Genomic DNA, 20,908 nt, shown 5'->3' on the forward strand with positions numbered 1-20,908 from the left:
AATTTATTAGGGCTCAATTATGACACAGTCAATTATAATACAGGTGTCACTTTTTAGGTAGTACCGTAATAGATATGTATCTAATCTAATACTCCTACTTATTAATAATTCAATTTAATTTAATATATATCATTTTATCCGAACAAGTTGATGTCACGCTTACCTGTAACTTAATCTTCCGGTTATGCCCTCGCATGTGAATGTTCTATGGAGGAAGCTTCTGTGAATAAAAGTGGTAATGCTAATGAAGATAATTTGAACCCAACCCCACAAACACATATCACACATATACACACACACACACTCACACAACTTACCGCGTTTTTCGCTCTTGACTGACGGCGTTTACCTGACTTTATTCTCTCTCTCAGACGTCGTCACCGGAATGATTACCAAACCCTAATTGGAGCATTCATCACTTACATCAACAATTTCTAATTTTCAATGGATTAATCACGTCTCTCAATGCATCATTTGTCTCAATTTCTTGTTTCTAATGGCAGAAAGAAAAAAACGCCTAATAAGCCGAAGCTCCAGCGTATGAATGGTCGGAAGAATCTTAACTATGAGTTTCCGACGACTTCAACATCATCGGAAGAATCTTCCGTACAGTTTCGAGGTACTCAATCGCTTGATTTACAAACTAGTTTTCGAATTGATGGCAGTGATGTAGGGCAACTTGAGGTTGTGTATCGTAGTTTAGGGTTTGATAGTCCTGAAGATTTTGGAATTGATATGTCTTCTTGGGAAGCTAGGAAGATTAGGTCTAGTTCTGATCTTAACCCTAACCCTAGCTCTAGTGTAAATGTTAAAATTGATGATGAGAAAGTAGTAAAAGTTGTTGAGAATGGATCTGATGATGTTGTTAGGGTTAGGGTTAATGGAATTAAAGGTGTAAGGCCACCGGTTTTATCGCCACCGGCTTCTTCGATTTCGAAAGCTGATGTTGGATGTGAATGGGGTAACATGAGAAGTTGTGCTTCTGGTGAAGGTTGTTCAGGTAGTGGGAACATGTCGGATGAAGAAGATGAAGAACAAAGAGAAGAAGAAGAAGAAGAACATGAAGGTGATGTTGAGAATGTTAGGACGAGGATGGAACGGACTACGCTGTCGGCTTCGTGTTCGTTTACGACTTCTGGTGAGGATGATTCGTCTAGTACTACTACTGAGCCGCCGTCGAGTATATCGCCAAATGGATATGGATCTAATATATCTACTAATGGAAGATTTAGGAACATTGCAATCACCCACTGGCAGAGGGGTGAGCTTTTGGGGCGCGGGTCATTTGGGTCGGTTTATGAAGGCATTTGCGAGTAAGTGCACAATGTGTAATTGTTGCTCTATAGTAGCCTTTAGACATATGTATTGCCTCAATTCAAGTACATTAAAAATCAGACTTGGTTGGTGGAAGTTTATATTTGTATAGAGCTGGTTAAGGCAATTAATGTGTGATGTGAAAGATACATATGAAAAGCTGTCACATTGTAACGACAACGTTTGTTCTTTTTTGCAGTGGCGGGTACTTTATTGCTGTGAAGGAAGTCTCTTTGCTTGATCAAGGGGATTTGGGAAGGCAAAGCGTAGTTCAACTTGAACAGGAAATTGCTCTTTTAAGTCAGTTTGAACATGAGAACATAGTACGATACCTCGGTACTGATAAGGTATTGCTTTCATGATTTCCAAATTTTTGTCACTTTGACGTTTTCATTGATTTTTTATGGTAACTTACTAAATGCTACTTCAACTTATCAAGTGTATTGTTAATTCTTCGTAAGTTCAACATGTAGATTGTTATTTATGGGGTAGTATTTATGGATGTTTTAGCATGTTAAATTGTTACAACTGAGTGGTCTAGTTTACCTTCAGTTTGTTTCGACTATATTTATTTTTAGGTCACTATGTAAAAGGTAGAATATGGGAATGACCTTTCACACCATTTCTGTCTCGATTATCTGTTCTTCTAGTCAATAGATCCTGATAACGTTAGGAACATGTAACCAGTATGGGCCCTCCTTTTGTGCTCACTTAAATGGAGGCATATATACGAGTGACAAGTTTAGGGTGTAGCAATGAACATTGTTCTCCGTATATGTTCTGCTTCATAGAAAACTCATGCATTTGTAGCTCTTTGATTTAAATATTTTTAATAAATCTCTATAATATCTTCAAAATGTCTTATATAAAAAGGTGTAAAATAATAAGTGTTATCATAAATTTTCTGTTTTGAGAGTAATCATATGGGAGCCCTGTCTCTTGACTAATTGTTTCTTGTATTGTTAGCCAACTTCAGTACTTTTTGAAGTTACTTCTCTAACATATGTATAAAAACTAAAAAATCTTATTTTTATACCCGATCTATATTGCAGGATGAGTCAAAGCTGTATATATTTCTTGAGCTTGTAACAAAAGGATCCCTTCTAAGTCTCTACCAAAAATATCATCTTCAAGATTGTCAAGTTTCCTCATACACACGACAAATCCTACATGGTCTTAAGTATTTACATGATCGTCGTGTGGTCCACAGGTACTCCAACTAGAAATTTGTTTATTTCGTGTTGGATTGTATATGTGTATAATTTATAACCAAATTTAAGATATCTAAGCATCTAAAATAAATATTGACCATAGAAGGATTACATTAAAGAAGTATTGAAATTAATTGAAACTTCAGTTGGCAATTAAACACTTTATTATATCTCCTTGACAAGATATAGGTGCTGATGAATATTGGATGTTTGAATTTTTAAATGATTACTGTGTGTTGCCAAATATTCTTTTGATTGTCTCGCAACTGCAAGCTTTTGTAAATGCCAAAAGATTTACAAACTAATAGCATTCTGTTTAGAAGTGGCCTTCTCATTCCAAAATTTTCTTGTTTGTCTTTTAGGGATGTAAAATGTGCAAACATATTGGTTGACGCTAATGGCTCAGTGAAGCTTGCAGATTTTGGATTGGCTAAGGTTCTTAAATCTCCATACTTAAGTTTTATTTCTTTTGTGATAGGTTTATATCTTCCAATTTTAAACATTTCTTTATTTTGTGCAGACAACTAAGTTGAATGATGTGAAGTCTTGCAAGGGAACTGCATTCTGGATGGCCCCTGAGGTTCGCCCTTTCATGGTTTTTTTAAATTTGAGGAAAAGAGTCATGTTTGAGGAAAAGAGTACTTCATTGACCATACATTTTATATGTTTTAAGGCATTAATTTCTCATTGCGTGTCATGAAACGTTGCAGGTGGTTAATCAAAAACATAAAGGGTATGGCCTTGCAGCAGATATATGGAGTCTGGGTTGTACTGTCTTGGAGATGTTGACCCGTCATATTCCTTACTACCCAATGGAATGTGTACGTATATGTTATCTACCTTTTAACTTATGTCTAGTTGTTAGTCATAATTTTTTTTTTTAAGTAGAAAAGCTTATTTGATCTGGGATATTTTGATGTTTATAATCATGACTAGTGATTTCTTTGTGTTTTTATCCTTACTTCGTTAAAACAGAATAAACTACAACTTAAGGAGTGTGAGAAGCTCTTTTTTGCCATATATTATTTTCTCATAGAAAATTGAACATTTTATTCATTTTACGAATTTTCTACATAAGTTAACTATGGCTACATTATATTATTGCGGGCTGTTCTTAAGTACCATTGTTGACTTTCAATTTGATGTTTCTGCTTTGAAAAACTTTGAATGTACAAGTAGATCTGTAGATGTAGCAAGATGGGCAGTCAAGGGAATGGTTTAAACATGTCACTTTTTATATGGGTCAAATTAGGTCATTACTTTGAGGTGGCGTTCATGTGATTTACTTTGTTAAAATATGTTACTTTTTAAAATCGGTTAAAAGTTATTTAACTCTATGTTAGTATTTTGATAAACAGATGCCTGCGTTATTTAGAATTGGAAGGGGCCTTCCTCCGCCTAATCCGGATCATCTATCGGCGGAAGCAAAGGATTTCATATTCCAGTGTCATCATGTTAATCCAAAAGATCGTCCAACTGCTACTAAGCTCTTGGACCATCCATTTGTTAGGATGCCACTTCCTTCATTTTCAGACTATTCGCCTGCACGGTCCTGGAAACAGCAGCGTTAAAGTCATGAAATAGAATCAAACAATGAGGTAAATAAGTTCGTTCAAATACTGCTATCTGTGTGCACTTACTTAGTTTAGGATGTTGTATATGCATATATCAGTATATTATAAGTTCAAAATATAACTTAGCTGAAACATGTTCACATTTTTTTTGTCTAAAAATTCAAACAGATGAGGACATGTATTGCATGCAGTGTTGTAAAAATCCGCTATTACTTCCATCAATCCCTAATTACTCCTTTCTAAGTACAGGCCTACCCGATCTTTTAAGATCTATATAATTAATTGGTCTACGTCCGTTAATGGGTCAAAATCGGATTTGTTGGTCAAAGTCGGATTCAGTGGTTCAAAATCGGTCAAAGTCTAACATTGGTCCATATTAAATCACTCCGTATGAATTTAAACTATGTTTTTCAACAAATGAAGGATTGTGTTTATGTTTATGATTTTTTTTATATTTACACATATAAATTAAAATTCAATATTTAAATGTATAAAAAGCCCAATCCAATTAATCCCGAGTTCCTGACTACTCCCTCCAAAGTCTCGACGAGTACTCCCTGATTAGCGAGTTTTGCAACCTTGATTGCACAAGATCTAGACTGTTAACGTACCCTGCATTGATAATTTGTAGTATGAATCAAAATGTAATTGTCCTCTGAAAATCTTAGAAATCACTATCTAATTTTGATTTCGGTGGTTACCGTTTCTGTATGCACCTCTGCTCATTCGACATTTATTCATGTTAACATATTCTGATGTGCTTTTCTATGACAGATGCAATTGTACTTATCCACCAATATTGGGTTAATTTATAACGATAACTTCAATATTTGTCCTCGTTGAGGTTTTGTGGGAGCAAACTTTTTGATCGGTGTCCTGATGTGAGGATTCATTCCCATCCTTCGTATTTGGTTAGAATGGGTCTTTGGTGGTGTTGTGTAGTTTGTACATCATATTCTTTTTACTTTTTTGGATGAATTATAGTTTGTTTAGTAGGTTTAGGTTGACATGTATATAAAGAGAGCAAGTGTACGATTATGTTTTTATGAGCTGAGGATAATAAGAATTATTGATTTATTTAGTACACCATTCTCCGTGAGTTAAGAGTTAGAATTTTGCAATATGCTCGTGTCCTCTCTCGAATCTCACTACCAAACTCATAAGTGCAGTTTGGTGAAGGCCCACCAGTGGGTTTGGGAAACACGCAGATACAAATAAGAAATTGATCAAATTGAGTTTTAGTGAATTATCAGAAATATCTCCGTGTTATGAACCCAGCTCACCCTTTTCTTTTTTAACGAGCTAGAAGTAACTGACGGGGGCTTGCATTGGGACACCACCTACCCGATCATATTCATGACACGTGTCGGGAGGAAACTGCATTGAGAAAACTCCCTTGAAGATCGAACTCTTGACCTTTCGAATACTCAAATAATTGGGGTACCACTTGGACAATGCACAAGTAGTGGTAGCTCACCCTTGGTGTTTGTAAGAGTACACGGTGTCTAGCATCGATTTTCGCCGTCCCCTTAAAACGACGCCAGAATCGACGGTCGGTGGACACTGGCACAACGTCGATTTCGCCGTCGGTGGTCACTGTGGATCCTGTGATAGTGGATGAAACGACTGTTGCCATTTGATTTTTCAAAAATCTAGCAATTGATTATATTGATCCAAATGTTGAGATTTAACCTTTGATTTTCAAGCAAAATTATGGGTAAAACCGACCCTCTGACGGCCCCACACCCCTACTGGTTTCACGACCAACATGTGAGTTGAAAATCGCGTAACCCATGCTTAAGAACGCAAATAAATATTTCTCATCTAATTTAACCATTTAGATAAAAATAAAAATCTTACTAAAAAACTCTACGATTACATACTTGACTTTTATTTAGATTTTAGGCATAATCATACTTATTATCTCTTTTTTTTTTTTTAAAGGCAAACTCACACACACACCATTAACACGAATATTTACAATCGCGAATATGTTTCAAGTGAGACTTGAACCCTCAACCTCTAGCTTAGTTGTGAATAATTTCTTATACCGTCAAAATATTTCGACTCTAAGTCTCTAACCGTGTGGCATTCTAGTTGAACTTTTTGGCACATATAATCCTATTTTAAATGCGAAACGATCCATATTTTAATTTAACCTTTTATATTGGACTGAACCCTAAAAAACCTATTTTGATGAGTTTTTATTTAGAAATGAAGGAAAAAATTGAAAAGATATAACCCGTACTAAACAAGTTTAAGGTTTTTGAGTGACAAAATTTCATTTTCCGTTTCTGAACTTTACATCAAATTTGACTCCATGTTCTTTTTTTTTTTTTTGCATTCTTCGTCCCTAATGTATAAAAAATCTACATTCCTCGTCCCCCGTCTACTTTTTGTCTATTTTTCCGTTAACACCTATCACGTGCAGATCATGTGAGGGTATTTTTGTCTTTTTTAAAATCATCCCTTCATTAGTATATTTATTATATATTATTAATATAATTATATTATTATTTATTATTATTATTATGGAGGTTATATATAGAATTAGAAATTAGAAATTAGAAATAGAAATACATTGATATGAAAATGAAATTAGATCCACTTCATATACAAAGTCGTTGGTCACGATTTGGTCACGACAAGAAAGGAAATTAGATCCACTTCATATACATATTGAAAGTCATTAGTCATTGGTTACGATTTGGTGTAGATCTGAAAAAGACGGATCTGCAAATTTCGACGGGACCAGTCGGCAGTTGATCACGATTTCAGTCACGATTTGGTGTAGATCCAATACTCCGGCGGCCTCAGGTCACGATTTCAGATTTGGTGTAGATCCAATACTCTGGCGGCCTCAGGTCACGATTCAGTCACCAAATCGGATCTTGGAACTCAGGGTTCAAGAACTTCATGTGATTATGTCAATTAATTTGTTTTAGAGTTTGAATTTTGTTATGGAGGTTAGTTTTTGTTTGTTAATTGTTATATTTATTTGTAGAATTTTACATATCATTGTTGTAATTGTTATGCAGATTATGTCAATTATTCATCTTTTTATTTAATTTATACATTATAATTATATTATAATTATGTGTTGTAAGTATATAAAGTTGTTGGGTTTCGTTTTGTACCCAATTTAATTCGGTTGATCTGTACAGTGAGGATACACTAGCAGTGAGAGTCCATTCATATTGATCTGTACAGTAGCTTCATAACTAGTGAGGTTCATATCCATATTAGTGCTATTACAGTAGCTTGGTTCTAGTGTATCACTTGTACATACAATTTTTGTTTGCAATAATAATAATGCCTTTTCAAAAAAAAAAAAAAATAAATAATAATTCGGAATTTTTGGGTTTTCATGATGATGATGATGATGATGATAATGATGATGATGATGAGTTTGATATTTATGAGTTAGATAATGGAAGATAAGTCAAGTAGATGAAGGAATATTCTCTTGGTTTGAGTTCCTTTCGCGGATAGGTGAAACTAAATGATTGCGTGATGTAGTTTCAGTCATATCTCCTTTCTGAACAATTCAATAGCTTGCTTTAGGGGTGGTAGTCATTGCGAATGAGCAAGTAGGGGGCGGCAACTAAAGAGGTAGCGATCATCAATTAATGTCCGCTTTGGTTGAATCAATAGTATTAAGATATCCCATGCACGCGCACAGAAGAAGAAGCCCTGGGAGAAAGACAGCTTATTAGAGCATTGGCGGTCGACGAATTCGTCTATCAGGCAATCTATCCTTAGCCTAAAGGCCCGTTAAATAAGGGTGGTGCAGTGTGACCGGAGCGGTTGTAGAGTTTATAAATGGGATTTGAGGGGATGCCTCTAGCAACAAGCCCCTCAGGGGCGGTAGTCTCCCTCCTAAGGTCGGTCGACGGTAGTCTCCCTTCTAAGCTCGGTCGACAGGTAAGCACTTTCTCTCATGAATTGAAAGAGTTCTATCTCATATAGGGTCAAAATGCTACGGCTTGCTTATACTCTTGCAAGCAAGGCGAGAAGCGATTCTCTTAGCCGGTACAGAAATGGATGCTTTTTCTACGTTGTTTACCTTAGTTACTGGGGGGTTTCGGGGAAGACCTATGTGGGGCACCTTTTGGGTGTGGGATGCTCGTTTAACCTCTGTATTAATCTCGTTCCTTATTTACATGGGTGCACTGTGTTTTCAAAAGCTTCCTATCGAACTGGCTCCTATTTCAAGTGAAAGATGACAGAACAAAGACAAAAATACCCTCACATGATCTGCATGTGATAGGTGTTGACGGAAAAATAGACAGAAAGTAGACGGGAGGACGAGTGATGTAGATTTTTGATACATTAGGGATGAGGAATGCAAAAAAAAAAAAAAGACATGGAGTCAAATTTGATGTAAAGTTCAGGAACGAGGAATGAAATTTTGTCTTTTTGAGTTTTTAACAAGGTCGTAAAAGTCGTGAGTCGGGGACGCATCGGTCGAGACCTAAAAAGGACGCGTCGGCCGAGTCGGGGACGCGTCGGTGACGCATCGGTCGTTGACCAACGTTGACTTTATTAATAATTTCTTGAATATATATTTATATATGTATAAAATAGTTGATTCTGTACCATAAATTTCTTAAATAAAAACTTGAATTTAAATACAATCAAACTTCAAACTCAATTAATGTTACTGAGTACATAATCAGTAAGGACACAAAGAAAAGGACGGCCCAAAAAATGAAAACAAACCCTAATTTTAGAAACATATCACATCTTGACAAAAATTTGACTGATTTTGACCGTTTTTAACCAACTCTGACCGTCTTTGACATACTTTGACCGGACTTTTAGCTTTGACCGCCTTTTGAGTCGTTTTCAGAAAAACGGGATGGAGAACCCAAAAAAACGACGCATCGGCCGACGCGTCGGTCAAGTCGGCCGACTTTTACAACACTGGTTTTTAAGGATAAAAAGTGAAAAATAAAATGATTATAATGTCTAATTTTGTTTTCTACATTCTCTCAAATTCAAAATATTTGATTTTTCTCAATTCTATACGACGTCTAGATAAAGCCTACAGAGTCAGATGCAGTAGCTTAGTTTTCTCTTTGACTCCATTCTTTCCATAGAAAAACAAGCAATAAAGTTAAAAATATGATCATGTATGTTCACTATTACTCTAATCTTCAATAATTTTTTAAAGAGAGAGAAAAATGTTCTATTCTGTTCTTCTTTAACAAAACCAACCATAAATATAAATATATGGCCCACTAGGTGCAAAACCAATTACCAAACGACAATTTCTTACCCCAAAATTAAAACCCAAAACGACAATTCCACACCTTTAGTCTTGCTATTACTATTACGGAGTATATACATATATGTATTAATGTCAACTTCCATTAGATGTACAAAGATTTGAAGTAGACCAAGTAAAGATCATAGAAAAACACACATCACACTCTATAAAAAAACAATCTCTCCGTACATTTTTCTTCTTTAAGCTCGCTGGTGCCCTAATCCTTTTCAGCCGCCACCTGCTTTCTCTTTGTCCTTATAATCGCAGCCTTGTAAGTCCTTTCCAACCTGCTCTCCGACCACCGACATCTCGCCGGTGGTTCGGCTTTTACTGCTTTCTGTTGAATAATCTTCATCCGCCTATCTTCCTTGTTTGGCTCTGCCCTCCACCACCGTCGTCTGGTTTTTTGGAGTAGTAGGCGGCGAGCTTCCTTGCAAAACTCTACTTTTCTTTGTTCAGATTTCAGTCAGGTACGGGTTCGGGTTTAATTGGATGGCCGGAGGTTGTTGTGTTTGTGTGTTGAAACAGGGTAAATCTGACTATTTTGGCCATCGTTGACGGCTACTGGGTGGTTGGCGGTTGTTGGCTGCTTAAAATGGTTGCTAGCGGTTGTAAACTACTCAAGGCGGCTGATGGTGACGAAAATCGGTGGTAGGGCAGCGATTGGTGTTATTTATGGTTGTTTGGCGGCCACCAGTGGCTGCCGGCGGCGGATGGTGATTCTAGTTGCTTATGATGCTGTAGGCGATTACCGGCGACCTATGATGGTGCTTGTCGTAGGATGGTGGCTGGTGGCTTTTTGCCAGCGTGTGATGCCCCGTACAAAACCATCGTGTACGAATCATCAACAACAGGATCATTACAAGGTCAAACACTATATGCGTTTTCAAAACAAGTTTGCATTCAAGATAAAAGGTGACGTCATAACTAACGTCAAATGTTTTACAACCAAAATTATGCTTCAATGAACAGAAGCAAATATAATAGTGCGTGACCCTTAGGTCGTTACAGATCATAGTTTCAAAAGTAATAATTAAGTTTATGAATGCAAGATAACGTTCATGCAGTGACATCTCTAAAGCAGCGGGTGTCTACGGCAAGACTAGTACACAGCGGAAGCAACCTTAAGCACCTGAGAAAAATATGCTTAAAAACGTCAACACAAATGTTGGTGAGCTACAGTTTAAGTATAACAGTATGTAAGGTAGGCCACGAGATTTCAGTGCTACAAAGAGCGTTTCAAAATAGTATGATAAAGTATATGTTAACCGTGGGCACTTGGTAACTAACTTAACGTTTATACCCCCTGAAAGTACACTTGGCAAGTGCGTATGTATACGAAGTATTAAACACTCGTTAAATGCTAGCGCGACTAGCCCGAGTGGGGATATCAAACCCTATGGATCCATATCTAAGATTCGCGTTCACCGGTTCAAAAACCGATGACTAAACGATACCGAGCTAAAGGGAATGTTTATGCCGTTGTATAACCCACACATATATAAGTTTAAGTACTCGTGCCTAGTATGTAAAACGTAAAATGCGCATGTATTCTCAGTTCCCAAAATAGTTAAAGTAAAAAGGGATGCTATAACTCACAGTGGTAAAGTGGTAGTAAAGTCGAGTCTGGAAATAAGCAAGTACGTAGGTCCGGAAAGTCCTCAACCTAAGTCAAATAGTACTAAGTCAGTAAGTGTAGTGACCCGAACTTTTCCATGTTTATATATATTAATTGAGATTGATATTTACATGATTAAATGTTTCCAACATGTTAAGCAATCAAACTTGTTAAGACTTGATTAATTGAAATAGGTTTCATATAGACAATTGACCACCCAAGTTGACCGGTGATTCACGAACGTTAAAACTTGTAAAAAACTATATGATGACATATATATGGTTATATATATAGTTAACATGATATTATGATAAGTAAACATATCATTAATTATATTAACAATGAACTACATATGTAAAAACAAGACTACTAACTTAATGATTTTGAAACGAGACATATATGTAACGTTTATCGTTGTAACGACATTTAATGTATACATATCATATTAAGAGATATTCGTACATCATAATATCATGATAATATAATAATTTAAAATCTCTTTTGATAATATAAACATTGGGTTAACAACATTTAACAAGATCGTTAACCTAAAGGTTTCAAAACAACATTTACATGTAACGACTAACGATGACTTAACGACTCAGTTAAAATGTATATACATGTAGTGTTTTAATATGTATTCATACACTTTTGAAAGACTTCAAGACACTTATCAAAATACTTCTACTTAACAAAAATGCTTACAATTAGATCCTCGTTCAGTTTCATCAACAATTCTACTCGTATGCACCCGTATTCGTACTCGTACAATACACAGCTTTTAGATGTATGTACTATTGGTATATACACTCCAATGATCAGCTCTTAGCAGCCCATGTGAGTCACCTAACACATGTGGGAACCATCATTTGGCAACTAGCATGAAATATCTCATAAAATTACAAAAATATGAGTAATCATTCATGACTTATTTACATGAAAACAAAATAACATATCCTTTATATCTAATCCATACACCAACGACCAAAAACACCTACAAACACTTTCATTCTTCAATTTTCTTCATCTAATTGATCTCTCTCAAGTTCTATCTTCAAGTTCTAAGTGTTCTTCATAAATTCTAAAAGTTCTAGTTTCATAAAATCAAGAATACTTTCAAGTTTGCTAGCTCACTTCCAATCTTGTAAGGTGATCATCCAACCTCAAGAAATCTTTGTTTCTTACAGTAGGTTATCATTCTAATACAAGGTAATAATCATATTCAAACTTTGGTTCAATTTATATAACTATAACAATCTTATTTCAAGTGATGATCTTACTTGAACTTGTTTTCGTGTCATGATTCTGCTTCAAGAACTTCGAGCCATCCAAGGATCCATTGAAGCTAGATCCATTTTTCTCTTTTCCAGTAGGTTTATCCAAGGAACTTAAGGTAGTAATGATGTTCATAACATCATTCGATTCATACATATAAAGCTATCTTATTCGAAGGTTTAAACTTGTAATCACTAGAACATAGTTTAGTTAATTCTAAACTTGTTCGCAAACAAAAGTTAATCCTTCTAACTTGACTTTTAAAATCAACTAAACACATGTTCTATATCTATATGATATGCTAACTTAATGATTTAAAACCTGGAAACACGAAAAACACCGTAAAACCGGATTTACGCCGTCGTAGTAACACCGCGGGCTGTTTTGGGTTAGTTAATTAAAAACCATGATAAACTTTGATTTAAAAGTTGTTATTCTGAGAAAATTATTTTTATTATGAACATGAAACTATATCCAAAAATTATGGTTAAACTCAAAGTGGAAGTATGTTTTCTAAAATGGTCATCTAGACGTCGTTCTTTCGACTGAAATGACTACCTTTACAAAAACGACTTGTAACTTATTTTTCAGACTAGAAACCTATACTTTTTTTGTTTAGATTCATAAAATAGAGTTCAATATGAAACCATAGCAATTTGATTCACTCAAAACGGATTTAAAATGAAGAAGTTATGGGTAAAACAAGATTGGATAATTTTTCTCATTTTAGCTACGTGAAAATTGGTAACAAATCTATTCCAACCATAACTTAATCAACTTGTATTATATATTATGTAATCTTGAGATACCATAGACACGTATACAATGTTTCGACCTATCATGTCGACACATCTATATATATTTCGGAACAACCATAGACACTCTATATGTGAATGTTGGAGTTAGCTATACAGGGTTGAGGTTGATTCCAAAATATATATAGTTTGAGTTGTGATCAATACTGAGATACGTATACACTGGGTCGTGGATTGATTCAAGATAATATTTATCGATTTATTTCTGTACATCTAACTGTGGACAACTAGTTGTAGGTTACTAACGAGGACAGCTGACTTAATAAACTTAAAACATCAAAATATATTAAAAGTGTTGTAAATATATTTTGAACATACTTTGATATATATGTATATATTGTTATAGGTTCGTGAATCAACCAGTGGCCAAGTCTTAATTCCCGACGAAGTAAAAATCTGTGAAAGTGAGTTATAGTCCCACTTTTAAAATCTAATATTTTTGGGATGAGAATACATGCAGGTTTTATAAATGATTTACAAAATAGACACAAGTACGTGAAACTACATTCTATGGTTGAATTATCGAAATCGAATATGCCCCTTTTATAAAGTCTGGTAATCTAAGAATTAGGGAACAGACACCCTAATTGACGCGAATCCTAAAGATAGATCTATTGGGCCTAACAAACCCCATCCAAAGTACCGGATGCTTTAGTACTTCGAAATTTATATCATATCCGAAGGGTGTCCCGGAATGATGGGGATATTCTTATATATGCATCTTGTTAATGTCGGTTACCAGGTGTTCACCATATGAATGATTTTTATCTCTATGTATGGGATGTGTATTGAAATATGAAATCTTGTGGTCTATTGTTACGATTTGATATATATAGGTTAAACCTATAACTCACCAACATTTTTGTTGACGTTTTAAGCATGTTTATTCTCAGGTGATTATTAAGAGCTTCCGCTGTCGCATACTTAAATAAGGACGAGATTTGGAGTCCATGCTTGTATGATATTGTGTAAAAACTGCATTCAAGAAACTTATTTTGTTGTAACATATTTGTATTGTAAACCATTATGTAATGGTCGTGTGTAAACAGGATATTTTAGATTATCATTATTTGATAATCTACGTAAAGCTTTTTAAAACCTTTATCTATGAAATAAAGGTTATGGTTTGTTTTAAAAATGAATGCAGTCTTTGAAAAACGTCTCATATAGAGGTCAAAACCTCGCAACGAAATCAATTAATATGGAACGTTTTTAATCAATAAGAACGGGACATTTCAGTTGGTATCCGAGCGTTGGTCTTAGAGAACCAGAAAATTTGCATTAGTGTGTCTTATCGAGTTTGTTAGGATGCATTAGTGAGTCTGGACTTCGACCGTGTTTTCTTTAAAAATGATTGCTTAACATTTTTGTTGGAAACTATATATTTTTAACATATGAATATTATGTGATATATTAATCTCTTATCGTGTTTGATATTATGTGATAGATGTCTACCTCTAGAACAAGTCCCATTGACTCACCTAATAATAATGAAGAGTCAAATGTAAATTGGAATGATTCGTGGACTGATTCACAAGTTCCCGAAGAGGAACCGGAAGAAGAGTCGGAACCGGAAGAAGAATCGGAACCGGAAGAAGAAATAGAACCGGTGGGGGAAATAATAAAACGGTTAAGTAAAAGAGAATCCTCAACCAACCGACCAAGGTTAATTATGGTCAATGGTGTTTCCGCCAAGGAAGCAAAATATTGGGAGGATTACCAATTCTCCGATGAATCAGATTCCGACGAGAATTCCGATGATGTTATAGAAATTACCCCAACTGAATTTAAAAAGGCAAAAGAAAATAATAAGGGAAAGAGCATAAAAATAGAGAAATCTAATTCCAACCCCGATGAACTTTATATGTATCGTCAACCCCCGAAGTCCTTAAGTTGTAACAATGACCCGGGAACCTCTAAACCACCAGGTTTTTCTAAACCAATGTGGATAACGACGGCTCGTATTAGGGGAACATCATATATCCCTAGAAACTTGGCAAAACGAACCAAAACCGAACAAGAAGAAACGAGCGAGTCGGAATAAGATAGTTATATTCGTGTGGTGTAATATATGTAATATAGTGTGCTTATGCTTTATGATATATGTAAAAAAATTGCTTGTATTAATAAGTATTTTTTTTATGAATCTAACTCTTGCCTATTTTACAGTATAAAAACACAAAATGGATAGACAACCCAATATTTTAAGAGACCTACCCGGAGACATGATTGATGAAATCTTGTCTAGAGTCGGTCAGAATTCCTCGGCACAACTATTTAAGGCGAGATCAGTTTGTAAGACATTCGAAGAACGTTCCAAGAATGCCTTGGTTTATAAAAGGCTTTCGTTCGGAAGATGGGGGATATCACATTGGGAAATCCATAAGTTACGATGTGTTTACTTTGACGCATATATTGCGGGGAACCCAAATGCTATTTTACGCAACGGGTTAAGAAATTATTTTGACTCAGTATATCCGAATATAGGACTTCGTGATTTAGAAAAAGCGGCTAACATGCAACATAAAGAAGCATGTTATGCTTACGGGTTAGTAATGTTCGCTTCTCACCAAAGTGAGAACAAGAACATCGGGCTACAACTATTAAACAAAACGTTCCCACAAGTGACGGAGTCGGTAATTGGGGTAAGAAATGAGGTTTTTAGGTTATTACGAGACTGTTGGTCATTACGTAACCCTCGTCCCTTTGACGACGTTACAACACGCTGTCTTATCAATGGCCATAACGGTTATGTTCCACAAGACCAAGGATGGGAAGTAGTCCTAGTAAAACCAGAATGCATGACTTGTTTCTGGACGTATGAATTACGTGTCTTTATTGCCTTTGCTGAACGACTTGTGTACTAGCTAGAATTATCTTCACAACTATCTTGTATCAAAGTTATTGTGTGCTATATTTTATGCTTTATGTAAAATAAGCGGTATTGTAAGTTTGTAAAATATTGTATAAAAGTTTGAACGCGAAATATTATTACAATCAGTTTTTCATATAGAATTGTAGTAGTTGAATTGTATATTAGCTACTAAGTATGAACTTAACGGGTAGGTACTACCCGAATTTAAACTTATAAAACGCTAATATGAAGAAAAAGCTTTTATAAATGAGTTCATATTATGCTACGAAATACTATTAACTACTCTTAATATTCTGTATGATTAACTTGTTCCATTTGACTATTTTGAAGGAAATGGCACCGACTACTCGACACACCGTAAATATGAATGAAGAGGAATTCCGTACTTTTCTAGCTTCAAACATAGCCGCAGTACAGGCTGCGCTACATACCAACAATAACCTTGGATCTGGCAGTACAGGAAATCGTGTAGGATGCACCTACAAAGAATTCACTGCCTGCAAACCTTTGGAATTTGATGGAACCGAAGGACCGATCGGATTGAAACGGTGGACCGAGAAGGTCGAATCGGTGTTTGCCATAAGTAAGTGTACTGAAGAGGACAAAGTGAAGTACGCTACGCATACCTTCACAGGTTCTGCGTTAACATGGTGGAATACCTATCTAGAGCAAGTGGGACAAGATGATGCGTACGCACTACCGTGGTCAGCATTCAAGCACTTGATGAACGAGAAGTACCGTCCCAGAAACGAGGTCAATAAGCTCAAGACAGAACTTAGAGGGTTACGAACCCAAGGATTTGATATTACCACGTACGAAAGACGATTCACAGAATTGTGCCTATTGTGTCCGGGAGCATTCGAAGATGAGGAAGAGAAGATCGACGCATTTGTGAAAGGATTACCGGAAAGAATCCAAGAAGATATAAGTTCACACGAGCCCGCCTCCATACAACAGGCATGTAGAATGGCTCACAAACTAGTGAACCAGATTGAAGAAAGAATTAAAGAACAGACTGCTGAAGAGGCCAATGTGAAGCAAGTCAAAAGAAAGTGGGAGGAAAACGGTGATAAGAATCACCAATACAACAACAACAGCAATTACAACAATAATCGCAACAATTATCCCAACAATCGCAACATCAATCGCAACTACAACAAACGGCCCAACAACAACAACAACAACAACAACAACAACAGCAACTACAACAATCATCCCAACAACAATAATAACCGCAACAACAACAACAATCAGAAGCAGCTATGCCAAAGGTGTGAAAAGTATCACTCGGGGTTCTGCACCAAATTTTGCAACAAGTGTAAAAGAAATGGTCATAGCGCGGCGAAGTGTGAGGTCTACGGACCAGGGGTTAATAGAACGAAAGGAACAAATGGTGTCGGAACGAGTAATGGTGGAGCAAGTAGTGTCGGAGCAAGTTATGCCAATGTAGTTTGTTATAAATGTGGAAAACCGGGCCACATTATTAGAAATTGCCCGAACCAGGAGAACACGAATGGACAAGGCCGCGGAAGAGTTTTCAATATTAATGCGGCAGAGGCACAGGAAGACCCGGAGCTTGTTACGGGTACGTTTCTTATTGACAATAAATCTGCTTACGTTTTATTTGATTCGGGTGCGGATAGAAGCTATATGAGTAGAGATTTTTGTGCTAAATTAAGTTGTCCATTGACGCCTTTGGATAGTAAATTTTTACTCGAATTAGCAAATGGTAAATTAATTTCAGCAGATAATATATGTCGAAATCGAGAAATTAAACTGGTTAGCGAAACATTTAAGATTGATTTGATACCAGTAGAGTTAGGGAGTTTTGATGTGATAATCGGTATGGACTGGTTGAAAGAAGTGAAAGCAGAGATCGTTTGTTACAAAAATGCAATTCGCACTATACGAGAAAAAGGAAAACCCTTAATGGTGTACGGAGAAAAGGGCAACACGAAGCTACATCTTATTAGTAATTTGAAGGCACAAAAACTAATAAGAAAAGGTTGCTATGCTGTTCTAGCACACGTCGAGAAAGTACAAACTGAAGAAAAGAGCATCAATGATGTTCCCATTGCAAAAGAATTTCCCGATGTATTTCCGAAAGAATTACCGGGATTACCCCCACATCGATCCGTTGAATTTCAAATAGATCTTGTACCAGGAGCTGCACCAATAGCTCGTGCTCCTTACAGACTCGCACCCAGCGAGATGAAAGAACTGCAAAGCCAATTACAAGAACTTTTAGAACGTGGTTTCATTCGACCAAGCACATCACCGTGGGGAGCTCCTGTTTTGTTTGTCAAGAAGAAAGATGGTACATTCAGGTTGTGTATCGACTACCGAGAGTTGAACAAACTTACCATCAAGAACCGCTACCCACTACCGAGAATCGACGACTTATTTGATCAACTACAAGGCTCGTCTGTTTATTCAAAGATTGACTTACGTTCCGGGTATCATCAAATGCGGGTGAAAGAAGATGATATTCCAAAGACTGCTTTCAGAACACGTTACGGTCATTATGAGTTTATGGTCATGCCGTTTGGTTTAACTAATGCACCAGCTGTGTTCATGGACCTTATGAACCGAGTGTGTGGACCATACCTTGACAAGTTTGTCATTGTTTTCATTGATGACATACTTATTTACTCAAAGAATGACCAAGAACACGGTGAACATTTGAGAAAGGTGTTAGAAGTATTGAGGAAGGAAAAATTGTACGCTAAGTTTTCAAAGTGTGCATTTTGGTTGGAAGAAGTTCAATTCCTCGGTCACATAGTGAACAAAGAAGGTATTAAGGTGGATCCGGCAAAGATAGAAACTGTTGAAAAGTGGGAAACCCCGAAAACTCCGAAACACATACGCCAGTTTTTAGGACTAGCTGGTTACTACAGAAGGTTCATCCAAGACTTTTCCAGAATAGCTAAACCCTTGACTGCATTAACGCATAAAGGGAAGAAATTTGAATGGAATGATGAACAAGAGAAAGCATTTCAGTTATTGAAGAAAAAGCTAACTACGGCACCTATATTGTCATTGCCTGAAGGGAATGATGATTTTGTGATTTATTGTGACGCATCAAAGCAAGGTCTCGGTTGTGTATTAATGCAACGATCGAAGGTGATTGCTTATGCGTCTAGACAATTGAAGATTCACGAACAAAATTATACGACGCATGATTTGGAATTAGGCGCGGTTGTTTTTGCATTAAAGACTTGGAGGCACTACTTATATGGGGTCAAAAGTATTATATATACCGACCACAAAAGTCTTCAACACATATTTAATCAGAAACAACTGAATATGAGGCAGCGTAGGTGGATTGAATTGTTGAATGATTACGACTTTGAGATTCGTTACCACCCGGGGAAGGCAAATGTGGTAGCCGATGCCTTGAGCAGGAAGGACAGAGAACCCATTCGAGTAAAATCTATGAATATAATGATTCATAATAACCTTAATACTCAAATAAAGGAGGCACAACAAGGAGTTTTAAAAGAGGGAAATTTAAAGGATGAAATACCCAAAGGATCGGAGAAGCATCTTAATATTCGGGAAGACGGAACCCGGTATAGGGCTGAAAGGATTTGGGTACCAAAATTTGGAGATATGAGAGAAATGGTACTTAGAGAAGCTCATAAAACCAGATACTCAATACATCCTGGAACGGGGAAGATGTACAAGGATCTCAAGAAACATTTTTGGTGGCCGAGTATGAAAGCCGATGTTGCTAAATACGTAGGAGAATGTTTGACGTGTTCTAAGGTCAAAGCTGAGCATCAGAAACCATCAGGTCTACTTCAACAACCCGAAATCCCGGAATGGAAATGGGAAAACATTACCATGGATTTCATCACTAAATTGCCAAGGACTGCAAGTGGTTTTGATACTATTTGGGTAATAGTTGATCGTCTCACCAAATCAGCACACTTCCTGCCAATAAGAGAAGATGACAAGATGGAGAAGTTAGCACGACTGTATTTGAAGGAAGTCATCTCCAGACATGGAATACCAATCTCTATTATCTCTGATAGGGATGGCAGATTTATTTCAAGATTCTGGCAGACATTACAGCAAGCATTAGGAACTCGTCTAGACATGAGTACTGCCTATCATCCACAAACTGATGGGCAGAGCGAAAGGACGATACAAACGCTTGAAGACATGCTACGAGCATGTGTTATTGATTTCGGAAACAGTTGGGATCGACATCTACCGTTAGCAGAATTTTCCTACAACAACAGCTACCATTCAAGCATTGAGATGGCGCCGTTTGAAGCACTTTATGGTAGAAAGTGCAGGTCTCCGATTTGTTGGAGTGAAGTGGGGGATAGACAGATTACGGGTCCGGAGATTATACAAGAAACTACCGAGAAGATCATCCAAATTCAACAACGGTTGAAAACCGCCCAAAGTCGACAAAAGAGCTACGCTGACATTAAAAGAAAAGATATAGAATTTGAAATTGGAGAGATGGTCATGCTTAAAGTTGCACCTTGGAAAGGCGTGGTTCGATTTGGTAAACGAGGGAAATTAAATCCAAGGTATATTGGACCATTCAAGATTATTGATCGTGTCGGACCAGTAGCTTACCGACTTGAGTTACCTCAACAACTCGCGGCTGTACATAACACTTTCCACGTCTCGAATTTGAAGAAATGTTTTGCTAAAGAAGATCTCACTATTCCGTTAGATGAAATCCAAATCAACGAAAAACTTCAATTCATCGAAGAACCCGTCGAAATAATGGATTGTGAGGTTAAAAGACTTAAGCAAAACAAGATACCAATTGTTAAGGTTCGATGGAATGCTCGTACAGGACCCGAGTTCACCTGGGAGCGTGAAGATCAGATGAAGAAGAAATACCCGCATCTATTTCCAGAAGATTCGTCAACACCTTCAACAGCTTAAAATTTCGGGACGAAATTTATTTAACAGGTAGGTACTGTAG

The 20,908-nt window shown here is 36.5% G+C and overlaps 1 protein-coding gene across 1 annotated transcript; it reads left to right on the top strand.

Moving 5' to 3' along the window:
* Positions 1-273: 273 nt before the first annotated feature.
* LOC139865701 (mitogen-activated protein kinase kinase kinase 1-like) lies at positions 274-5,192 on the top strand. Its single transcript, XM_071853780.1, has 8 exons — positions 274-1,313; positions 1,514-1,661; positions 2,367-2,524; positions 2,888-2,960; positions 3,046-3,105; positions 3,236-3,346; positions 3,884-4,123; positions 4,874-5,192. Exons 1-7 carry the CDS (start codon positions 466-468, stop codon positions 4,094-4,096), a joined length of 1,611 nt encoding a protein of 536 aa, XP_071709881.1. The 5' UTR covers positions 274-465; the 3' UTR covers positions 4,097-4,123; positions 4,874-5,192.
* The last annotated feature ends 15,716 nt before the right edge of the window (positions 5,193-20,908 follow it).

This window comes from Rutidosis leptorrhynchoides, chromosome 9 (assembly GCF_046630445.1).
Source record: "Rutidosis leptorrhynchoides isolate AG116_Rl617_1_P2 chromosome 9, CSIRO_AGI_Rlap_v1, whole genome shotgun sequence".
NCBI lineage: Eukaryota > Viridiplantae > Streptophyta > Magnoliopsida > Asterales > Asteraceae > Rutidosis > Rutidosis leptorrhynchoides.